The sequence below is a fragment of the Tasmannia lanceolata genome, unplaced genomic scaffold (genome assembly GCF_043159265.1).
Source record: "Tasmannia lanceolata isolate RefF3 unplaced genomic scaffold, GAP_Taslan_0.1 ptg000013l, whole genome shotgun sequence".
In the NCBI taxonomy this organism is placed as follows: domain Eukaryota; kingdom Viridiplantae; phylum Streptophyta; class Magnoliopsida; order Canellales; family Winteraceae; genus Tasmannia; species Tasmannia lanceolata.
Genome location: NW_027518690.1, coordinates 48,129,250 through 48,141,234, shown reverse-complemented (window position 1 = coordinate 48,141,234; position 11,985 = coordinate 48,129,250). Strand labels below are relative to the sequence as shown.

General features: G+C 40.0%; 1 protein-coding gene across 1 annotated transcript; it reads left to right on the top strand.

Moving 5' to 3' along the window:
* Nucleotides 1–9,027, top strand: LOC143890387 (malate dehydrogenase, mitochondrial). Its single transcript, XM_077395035.1, has 7 exons — nt 1–455; nt 558–731; nt 1,370–1,538; nt 1,633–1,694; nt 2,058–2,185; nt 4,545–4,662; nt 8,515–9,027. The coding sequence occupies exons 1-7, from the start codon at nt 180–182 to the stop codon at nt 8,653–8,655; spliced, it is 1,068 nt and encodes a 355-aa protein (XP_077251150.1). The 5' UTR covers nt 1–179; the 3' UTR covers nt 8,656–9,027.
* Nucleotides 9,028–11,985: the final 2,958 nt, after the last annotated feature.

The following is an 11,985-nucleotide window of genomic DNA, read 5'->3' as shown; positions in this document are numbered from 1 at the left end:
GGGAATATCATTTACCTCACCTAAGAATACAGTATCACGCCCAAAGCGGCGGAGTTATCGAAAACCCTTCCCCCTCTTAATCCCGCCATAAATAAAATCGCGTCACAAAAATACTCTCCTCATTTTCCACCTTTCCTCTCAAAACCCTTTTTTCCCATTCTTCTTCATCTTCTTCAACAATGAAGGGCTCCATGATCAGATCCATCACTACCGCCGTTAAAACCCGTTCCTCTTCTTCTTCTTCTTCATCCTCCCACCTCTCTTCTGTCAGATCTTACTCTTCCGAGTCGCTCCCCGATCGTAAGGTGGCAGTCTTAGGCGCGGCCGGCGGCATCGGCCAACCTCTAGCCCTTCTTATGAAGCTAAACCCTCTCGTCTCCAAGCTATCCCTCTACGATATTGCTGGAACCCCTGGCGTTGCCGCTGATGTCAGCCACATCAACACTAGATCTGAGGTCTAGGTTTTCTCTATTCTAGGGTTTGTTTTTGTTTGAATTGCTATTCTAGGGTTTCTGTCTTCCGATCTTTCCTTGATTCAACTTTAATTTTGGTTTTAGGTTGCAGGCTACATGGGAGAGGATCAACTAGGGCAAGCTCTAGAGGGATGTGATGTTGTCATTATCCCGGCTGGAGTCCCGCGTAAGCCTGGAATGACGCGTGATGATCTCTTCAACATCAATGCTGGTATTGTTAAATCCCTTTGTACTGCAATAGCCAAGTACTGCCCTAATGTAAGTCTCTCCTTCAAATTCCTTTCATTTTTTCTCTGCTTTAGGCCCTGTTTGGATTGCATGGATTCTCTAGAAAAGTTTGGAAAGGAAACATATTTCTAAAATTTTTGATTTTTTACACCCAAAATGACAATTTGAAGTTTTGAACCAACCCTGTACATTTATTACTTAGAGAGGGGCCTTTAATTTATGATAATATCCTTATAAACTAACCATAATCATATCATATGCCTCTATATCTTAGAATGAAAGCATTTTCCCAAGAAAAGAAAAATCCTATCAGAAATGTTGCTTTGAACCAGCTCGGTTCTTAATATATTCTTTTTCTACCGTCTCAAAAAAAGAAAAAGAAAAATCCTATCAGAAATGTTTTTCTTGCAATCCAAACAAGGCCTTAAAGGAGAGATTTTTCTCTCCTTCAAGGGGGCCTTCAATTTATGAAAGTACCCCTCTAAATTAACCATAATTTTATCATTTCCCTCTAAATCATGGAAAGAAAAAAAATTGCGACCAAAAGGATTTCCGCCAAAAGTGTTGTTCTTGCAATCCAAACAGGGTCTTATTGTTCTGATTGTGTTCATGGTTCTTTTCATATCGAGTGGTTTTTATTTTAATTCTTTCTTATGGCATGAAATTAGGCGCTTGTTAATATGATAAGCAACCCTGTGAATTCCACGGTGCCGATTGCTGCTGAGGTTTTCAAGAAGGCAGGAACTTATGACGAGAAGAAGCTTTTTGGTGTGACTACGCTCGATGTTCTTAGGGCAAAGACTTTCTACGCGGGGAAGGCGAAAGTTCCTGCAGCTGGTATTCTCTCTCTCTCTCTCTCTCTCTCTGTTTTGTTTCAATGGTTTGGCCATTTGAACTAATTTTAGTATGGGTTTCATTGTCTTTTATACAGATGTGAATGTCCCTGTTGTTGGTGGACACGCTGGTATAACTATTCTCCCTCTCTTCTCGCAGGTAATTTTCTCTCTCTTTGTTTTTCCTCTGTATGTTACCTTATGTCTTTGATTTTTGTTGAAGTATAAATTATTGAATAAGACCAACTCTAACAGCTTAAGCTTTTGGAGTATTTGGTTGTTTCACATGGTCTCGGAGCTATTGCCTCACGGCAACTCCTGGGTTAAAAACCCAACTACTTCTCGGTATTAAAAATCCAAAAGAGTGGCCACACGTGAGGGGGAGTGTTGAAGTATAAATGATTAAATAACACCAACTCTAACAGTTTAAGCTTTTGGAGTAATTTTTTGTTTCATAATTTTTAGAGCTATTGGCATTGCAGTCATTGATCATGTGTTGCTCTTCCGTTTTTTTATTTTATAGGCAACACCACAGTCCAATGTTGCTTTGTCGGATGAAGACATCATAGCCCTTACCAAGCGGACACAAGATGGAGGAACAGAAGTTGTGGAAGCGAAGGCTGGAAAAGGCTCTGCGACGTTATCTATGGCGTAAGTCTGTGTAGAAACTGTTGGATCTGTATTGTTTGAGATTGAGTTTTCTCTTCTTACAGATTCATTTATATATTGCAGTGTTTCTTTCAAGTAATTTTTTTGAAAACGTATTTGGTTGTTCTGTAGTAGCTAGAAACTTGTGGGCACTGAGGTAAAGCCATTTCTTACGAAATTTGACTTCTATGATCCAATGAGACCCTGAGGATCTTGATCTAAGTGGGTGGGACATGGACAAAACTTATGGGTCCATTGGAGTGTCCCTTGTGGGGCAGACGCAAGTCTGATTTAGTTGGATGGGACCCAGACAAAGTGAATGTCTGGCATTGTCCTATGTGCGAATTGATATTGTCAAAGTCGGAAAATACCCTTCATTGTTTTGTACGTACATGCTAAACGTAGGGTATGTTCAGTATCATATGGATCACATAATCATCTTGCCAATCATCAATCGCCGCACTTATTTATGTGTTCAGAACAGATCTTTCGTCTTCTTCACTTAATCACCGTTCTAATAGTAAAAACACACACTATCTTCTCTTTGTGGGGAACTGAAAACACGCTGAATATTCTGACTTTGTACAAAATTGAGATAAGGGGAGCAGCTTGGATAGGCTAGTAGTAGAAGGAGGCTCCCTAAATATTATCACGTGGTTAGACCGGAAAAGTCCCTTCCCCTGGAGATTTGCAGACTTTATTGATGAGATCATGGATCGGACGGAGGGATTCTAGGTGGCCTTTCAGCATGTCAGGTGCGCAATAAATAGTGAGGCGGATCGCTTAGCCCGCTCGGGGTAGCCTGTGTTAGCTTGGAGATTTTCCACTTCCTTCCCCCTTGATTTGGCTTGTTTTTCTGTATCTTTTCTCGTTTATTCTCTCAGTGTACTCACTTTGACTTCCTCGGTCGTTTATGAATAAAATCTCCAGCATTCAAAAAAAGCTTGGGTTCTATTTTGGGATTTTATAATTGTTCATCTCAGTTTTTCAATTTTTATGTTTTGATAGTAAGTTAATGGTGCTTATATGACTTCAGTTAGGAGATTTGAACCTCAGATTGTTATGTCCTAGGATAGCTATTGCAACTTGACCACTTAATATAGAAAGTGGGTTTTATTATTATTTTGGTACTTCTAAATTATAGGGTTCAAAAAGAGTTGACACCAATTTCGATCTTTAGGTTCCTTATCATGGGGATTGGGTAAACAACAGAGAAGTTGTTAGCTTGCTATTTAAGGAAAACTACGTAGTTTTTTGGGCATTTTCTTCTGATAGCTTTTATTGGATTCCCCTTTAGCTATTTTTCATTCTTCTTCTTCTCCCTTTTGTTCGTTTTCGTGTTAATTCTCTACTATGGATGTTTACAAGGTGAGATCAAGGCTACTGTTATTGGCACTACCATGTTTTGATAATTGCACTTATTCAGCTTATCTTTTCTTTTTAAATTGGCTTCTGATAGCTTTTTGGGAAATGTAATAACTTTTTATGGCTGTTTAAATCATAGAAGACAAATTTTTGCAATTACTAAAACATGGTAGTGCTAGTATAATATCTCACAAGAAATACATGAAAAGGGGAATAGATACTGCATTGTCATCTTTCTTATGACATTTTTTTTCTTTTTATCTGAGGTATTAGAACAAGTTAGAGTCTCTGTAATGAAGAATGGCATATACTATTAAAAAAAAGCAAAAAGAATGGCATGCACCCATGATTTGTTTTTCATGCGTGTGATTTGAATCGTTCAATCAACTAGCTGGATAGGGGATGCAGTTCGCTCCTTGTTCAGTCTTCAGGCTCAACAGCTAGGAGTTTCACCTATCCATCACCCACCCACTCCCTCCCCCCCCCCCCCCCCCAAACAACCACGACCACGACCACACACACACACACACACAAAAAAAAAAATTGTTGTGGCTTTGACAATAGTAGCATTAGTGAGGAAAGAGAAGTGACCCGACTTTGTATCATTTCTGCTTCTTTGAGCTTTTGCAGCAAGGATGAGTTCAACATATGCAGGTTGTGTTTGCACAAGTCATAGGTGATTTTAGTTACCAGGAAGTTAGTCATAGATGCTTTTCTTGTTGCAAGCACAACCCATGCTTTTATTTAGTTATGCTAATCTAGCAGTTTTCACGCTTACTCAGAAGAACGCTCATTGCTTTTGATTATGGTTTTTCATTACTTTCAAATGCCTGTTTGCCTCGCTCCTGCTCTCTTTTGTATCTTGAACTCTAGCGTTTGGAGTGCTTTGCAATAAAATGGGTAGCATTCAGCTCCTTGAAATTGTTACTAATGGATGCCACATTTTAAAAGTGGAATATGATTATAGTTTGTGATTAAGCTATGGAACTTCATGCAGCTATGCTGGAGCCATCTTTGCTGATGCTTGCTTGAAGGGTCTTAATGGAGTTCCGGGTATTGTGGAATGCTCTTACGTGCAATCAAGTGTCACCGAACTACCATTCTTTGCATCTAAGGTAATCTATTTAAGCCTATATATATTATTTCTTATGGTGCCAAACATTATATTTGTATATAATTATAGGGATTTGCTAGGGACCATTGCAGAAAGGCATTTCGCGGCTGACTGTTGCTTGTGACAGTAGCCACCTCAAATGAATTAAATGAACAAGACAAAATCTGCTGAAAAGTGAGCCTCTACGGCTACTCTCACATGCAACAGACAAATGTGAAATGCCTTTCTGCGAAGGTCCCTAGCAAATCCCATAATTATAAATATAATTATATTGTTTCTCTTATGGTTACAGACGTTATATTTTTTTAAGCCTATTTATTTTTACATTATTTCTTTGCATCTAAGGTGATCTATTTAAGCCTATATATTATTTCTTATGGTGCGAAACAATATATTTATTGCAACATTTTTCGATGTATTTGTGTACCTGCCATCTTTGATCTATTAGTCAGAAGTAATTATTTTTGCTGTTCAGTGCTATGATCTTCGCATGTCAGTTACAGACTCGTAGGCGTATATGATGCTCACTACCATTTCTTACACCATTACTGTTTACTATAGCCAGGATGGGGTAGTCATTCCCTTTTTTGGTTTTGAAAGGGAATAGGGTACTCATTCCTTGGCTTCTCATTTGATTAGTGAATTGAGATATCATTTTTAAAACTCCTAATAACTAATTTGTGGTGCTAAAGAGGCTTTTAAGTTGTTTAATGTGTGCAGTGAAGTTTTTCAAGGTCTAATCAATAGTGCCACCACTCAATAATGCAACTAAAGTAAGTCAAGAGTTTGTATATGTTATTAAAATTGGGTCAAAATGTTTTTGAGCCTGAGCTGGTCAATCCAAGTGAGAAAAAATGAAAACCCAAAACAAGATAAATTTAAATAAACACTAAATCTAGAGAGTATTCATGCATAGATCTGGCCAAACTAGACACTCCCAACCGTTAAAAAAAGGGCGGCCCAGTGCACGAGGCTCTCGCCATTGCAGCGAGGGCTAGATATACATAGCCTTACCCCTGTTTTGCGGAGAGGCTGTTTCCGTGACTCGAACCCTTGACCACCAAGTCACAATGGAGCAACACTCCCAACTGTTATATAGCCCCCCCCCCCCCCCCCCCCCCCCCCCCCCCCTCAAAAAATAAAATAAAATCCATATTAGTGGTAAAAAAAGAAGAAAAAGAGTTTAGTATTCACCTCAAAGTTGGCTTGATTGTATATGAGAAAAAACCTTATTGATTGTATCTTGGAGGCTTGATTGTATCATAAAGGCAAGTCCAGTTCCTTAAACAGGGTTGGAGCCACGTGTCAAGATCTTAACAAATGGACGATTTCCCCCCCTAACGATAGTGCCATCAAACAACAGTAGAGTATCTCTATTTGGCTTCATTGTATCTTGGAGGCAAGTTTGCGGATCCTTACTAATGTGGCAACTCCTCTTTGCAACCACTAAAGGACGGTTGCATACAGATTTACACACATCTCAAATCTTGCACTTTCTCACCCTCACCCATTGCTCTCACAATAAACACATGCACTCCCACTCCTATTGTGGGCTCACACTCCCACTCCCACTCCTATTGTGGGCTCACTCTGACATACCTAAGGGATTACCACATATACACTTGTACACCCTCACAAGCTGCAACATGCACTCTCATATTACAATACACACTCACATTACACATACTTCTAACTCCCAAAACACCTTGAACATAGGTGCTTATGTCCACCCCTGGATCAACAGCGCTCTCTGGGATGATCACCGGTGCATATCAATTTGTCTTTACAAACACACACCCCCCCACCCCCCCCAACTGACACGCCCTCCCTTAATGGAGCTTAACCACAAGCTCGTGTGCTCCTCAGACCGATGCCAATGCTAGAATTATGGGCAGCAATCACATCTGTCGGCATAGTGGCATAATAAGCATGATCCATGATGCCTGGATCAAAGACAACCCTCATGTAGGGGGCCAGGGTCCATGGTCGATAAGGACCTTTGCCGTCTCTACTTTTGTTTCCATTTGTTCCTTTGCAGTAACTGACCATCACCTGTCTCATCATGGCCTCATAATCTCCTAGTTGTCGTTAGGGGTGTAACTTGGGTCGGGTTGAACCCGATTTTTGGGCGGGTTGGGTTGACCAAATTCGGGTTGGGTTCAGGTCCGGGTTGGGATTTGGCAACCCGACCAAAATTCGGGTTGGGTTGGGTATCAGGCAACCCGACCCAACCCGTAACCCGACAAAGAGTAATACACGTTTTTTACTTTTTGTACTTTGTAGCTTCTGACGTTTTGTTGTTTCTTTCCATCCTTTGCAAATATAATAATAGATACTTATAAAAAACAAAAAGTAAAGGGCTAAAGTCACTAAAGTAAAAACCCTAACCTAGAAGAGATCTCAACCGCAAGATTGAAGCATGCAAAAATCGATTGATTGGATGATCTCAACCTTCTTTTTTCTGGACTAAACACCCGCATATCCTTGTGATTGTGATTGTCATGTTTTCCTCGCATCACTTGCAGTTATTTAATACGTGCATGTGTTCTAGTAGTATTTTACTATTTTTTTTCCTTTGGTTTTGAACTTGGGTGCCATTTCCCTTACTAAATATCTCGTCTGAAATGTCTAAACCCGACCCAACTTGGGAATTCGGGTTGGGTTCGGGTTAGGGAAAAACCAATTTGGGTTGGGTTGGGTTAGCCATCCCGGGTTGAAAGTCGGGTTGGGTTGGGTTAGGGTTGGAGGTTGAGCTCCTCGGGTTGGGTTGGCCTCAACCCGACCCGAGTTGCACCCCTAGTTGTCGTCCCCACTAATGGAATGCTTCATTGGATAGGGTCGGTCTTCTGCCACATAGTCCCTGACACATTTTTGTTGGATGGACTTTGTTTCGTCATAAACAAAACCTCTACGGAGGGGAGAGGAGTATATCGTTGTCGGACTGGAAGGCACGGGATGGAAAAAAGTCCTCAATGCTTTGCTATAGAACTATCTCTAGAAAAGAGTCTCTTGATATTGAATCTCAAATATGGAGGATGGGGTAGTTTAAATTTTGAAGTTTTTTCTTTGATTTATGACCCGTTCATTCATAATCATGGAATAGGAAACTGAGCTCAGTTGACTGCCACTATGAAGGACTTTCCAAATTGTTTCAGGCAGGATCCAATAACTAGAACCATCAAAAGGAAAGGCCCCTATTGGTCTAGACATTAGACATAGCTTGGAAATTCATCTTTAGTTTCCAAATTGAGTGTGTTGAAGTTCATCTTTCGTCTGACAAATTTGCAAATATTTCGACTTTCACACTAGAAGATTCATAATTTGATTGCACGCTTCATCTTTCATCTGAAAAATTTGCAAATATTTGGACTTTCACACTAAAAGATTCATAATTTGATTGCACGCAGTACCATTGTGCATCTTATTGGAGGTTGGTGTGATAGATACGAAACAATGAGATGCAATTGCAAAACTGATAGTTAAACTGCTAAATATTGTTAACTCGTATCTATTTCTAGAAATGTAAAGCATCCCTTATATCCTTTGGTTAATAGATTGCTAATGTGGTGCATTATTTACCCAAAATGAGTTATCACTATTTACCCCTCTGGCTGCACAGTGTTATTAAAGTTACATGAACTTAACTTTTGCCTGATCGTTTACGCCCTTTTTTTTTTCTCTTTTGAATCCAAAACTGATTATTGGACTCAAAATTGCATTTAAACGAATCCAGTAATCAGTTTTGGTCTCAAAATCAATCTCGAAATCCCAAACGAACACGGCCTTTTTTTTTTTTCTTTTAATGATGCTTGGAGATGTTTGTTAATACATTGATGTTTGTGGAGTGGTGTAGGTAAGGCTGGGGAAGAACGGTGTGGAGGAAGTAGTTGGGTTGGGACCTCTCTCTGACTACGAAAAGCAAGGTCTGGAAAATCTCAAGCCTGAACTCAAATCCTCAATCGAGAAGGGGATCAAGTTTGCCAAAGAGAATTAATTTATTGAATCATAGGGCTCCGACCCCCACCCCCAATTTTGGATGTGTATTAGGAGGTTGCCAATAGACATTTTAGTGTTTTACCCCTTTCTAGGGGCACCTTGCGGAATTAGCTGTTCTCGGCTGCAGCAACTTGAAATCTGCTCAATAAGTTCCAATGGAGAGGTGCACTGATGATAATGTTATTTTCCCCTAAATTGAAATCAAACTCATGATTTGAATCATGGGTTCACGAAAAACACATCCATTAAGCTATTCCTAATGATTCATGAGTGCCGAACGGATTTTATGTGTTAATTGGAATTTTTTCTTTGGACCATTTTAGAATGGATAAATGCTATGGAGTTCTCGTGACTCCTGTTTTGGGTGAAAGATGTGCCCTCTCCATTTGATTTGCTTATAAAATGGTTTGAATTTAAATGTGATCATTTACAAGTAATAGTTATAATAGTTTTGGAACTGATATTAGCATGGTTTTAAAATTTCGGACCGAAATCCGAAAATTTTGCCGAAACCCAAATGGTCATCTATTTCGGTCGAAATTTCATTTATCCCAAAAGAGAGAAAAATTCATATTTAATCAATTCGAATGTGTGGAGGCAACATTGCAAAATTACGTAGAACTCTGATAGGAAAAGCGAGGCTAAGGAATTCCATTTTTCTTATTCGGACTAAAGACAGCATTTCATCTTCCTTGTACAACATGCAAAAAGGGATCAGTTTATACAGCATTTCATCTTCCTTGTACAGATTCTTTCTGGGTAGCGTCCTTGGTCTCATGTAGGGCAGACCCTCCTGAATGCTTTGCCTTCTCATATCGTTCCTCCGCCGCCCTTATGGCCTCCATTGAGTTCTGCTGTGCGATTTGCCTATAATCCTTGAGCTCGTTTGGATCAGCATCCGTTGCTTTGCCTCCCGCAACACCCTTTTGTGTAGCTTGATTTGAAGCCATTGTAGATATGTGACACTTCTGCTTGTGTTGGGATGAGTTTGATGATGATGGTTAGGGAGAAGAGAAGAACGCTTTAAATAAGCAGCAGAAAGGGATTTGAGATGGATGGTTTTATTTCGGGCTTGACATCTGTTGTGCTTTCTGTCCACGTCTTCCAAACGTGGAAACAGTAGAGGTGACTCATCAGACTCTTTTCAACTTTCTGAAAGGAGTTGCTCATGTCATGTATGTCTCATCCAATCAATCATGCCAGGTATAACTCTATAGCCCTCCGATGATGTATAGAGAAACCTCTTTAGATCGGAGGGTTAGGATCATCCTATAGAAATGCTTTTTGGGGCACAACCTATTTACGTTATGACCCATCACATGGACGGTTTTGATCATCCTATAGTGCGGTCGGTACAGTACTTTTTGAAAAATAAGGGACTGTAAGGGCTTACACGATATAAAATCTCTCCTCTTAAAAGGCCATCAGTTTATATTTGGCCATTCCGTAGGAACGCTTATTATTTATTTTAAAAAAAGAAAACAAATATATCAAATTTTAATGACGAATCAATACCGACGGTTTAATTTTAATTACTGCATGGGGTTTATCTTGTAGTGAAATATAAGGATCCATCACTGTATATTAGGGCTGCAACTCGGGTCGGGCGGGTAGGGTTTTGGAGAACCCAGCCCTACCCGAGAAATATCTCAGGTCGGGTCGGGTTTTTTTTTTCCGGAAAACCCACGATTCCCAAACTCAGCCCTACCCATGATAAATCTCGGGTCGGGTCAGGGTTTTTCACGTTGACGCAATTTTTTAAGGAATACTCTTGTTTGGCAAGGCAACTCAACTCATAGAAGCAGAAATTGCACTCACATTGCACTTGAATCAAACAATGATGTAATTACACTCACATTACACTTGAATCAAACAATGTTGTAATTACAATCACACACTTGAATCAACTCAACTCATAGAAGCATAAATTACACTCACATACTATAACAATGCGTGCGTGGGTTTTCACTTTTAACTTTTAACTAATAATAGAAAAAAAAAAATACATACTATAACTTATGTAACTCGGGTCAGGTCGGGTCGGGCCCCTTCAAACCCGGCTTGACCCGAGATTCATGCGGGCTTTTGGATGCTCAACCCGGTTCGACCCGAAATCCGAGAAACCTGAACCCAACCTAGGCTATTTTCGGGTCGGGTCGATGCGGGTTGGGTAAAACCCGGCTCGAGTTGCAGCCCTACTGTATATCATTTTTTCTTGGTGTATACCAGAAAAAAGGGCAGTGACAAATCGACCCCTAAGATATATGGGGGTCGATTTATCACTCCCCCCGAAAAAAATGAACTCTAGTCGCATTGCGCAGAGCACATGAGGCTATACAGTACACTATGCCTGCTTTGTGATTTGTGATGCAATTTGTGACTGTTTCTATATCTATTGCTATAGGGACATAATCAGTCCTCCAAATTTCTAGTAAACTCCTTCCCAATCCTTCGTACTATCCTAAGGCAGTCTGCATACCTACATGCCTGTTAATTTCTTATTTGATGTTAGTTCTACTTAGACGTGCAAGGCTTTGGTGTTTTACATGCGAGATAAATTTAGCCAATTTTCAAATTGTTCATGATGTGCAGATTACACGGGTTTATGTAGTGGGTATTTCGGTTTTCTACTTAGAGGGTATTTTCCTAATTTTATCGATGTGGTGGCATTGATATATAGGCCACGTATTTAGGTTGCAGGTGCTGTGAGCCACACATTAGTTAAGGAGAGTTTTGTAACGCTAAACCAAAATGGTGAATCCTGTGACCAAGACCTTGCTCTCTAGGTACTAAATTACTACCTTAATACTCCAGTCCAGACAGAGTCCGAATGTTTGTTGACACATTAAAATCTTTGTTTCTCAACATTGTTAATGAGGCTTTAAAGAATCCCTACAGTCACGAGCAGCTCACATGCAATACTAGTCACTTCGCTTTCTACTTTCTTCTCCGTAAATGCCGACAAATTAGTTCTGTCACGGAGTTAAAACAAGTGGCACTACAGTCTACAGTCCTGTGATCCATGTATTGGGGCTAGAGTATTTATGACTACTCTTTCACACTAGAGGGGGCTGTCCAAAGTTAAAAAACGGGGCGAATATATCATTTCGATTTCAAATTTCCTTTATAATAGTAAAACACTGTGCAACTTCAGCCCTCACGACATCCATCATTAAGCCCAAGTAACCACATGAAAATCTCTGCAATTAACTCCACCTTCTTTTTTCCTCAATGGCAATTCACACACTACCCTTGTTGTTAACAACCCAAAAAGGAGAGAGAGAGAGAGAGAGAGAGAGAGAGAGAGAGAGAGAGAGAGAGAGGAAAC

Bases quoted from the DNA above. Each gene is read 5' to 3' on its own strand.
- LOC143890387 (XM_077395035.1), top strand. From the start codon at position 180: ATGAAGGGCTCCATGATCAGATCCATCACTACCGCCGTTAAAACCCGT. The intron at 456-557 runs GTCTAGGTTTTC...TTTTGGTTTTAG, and splicing joins ACATCAACACTAGATCTGAG to GTTGCAGGCTACATGGGAGA. The intron at 4,663-8,514 runs GTAATCTATTTA...GGAGTGGTGTAG, and splicing joins TACCATTCTTTGCATCTAAG to GTAAGGCTGGGGAAGAACGG.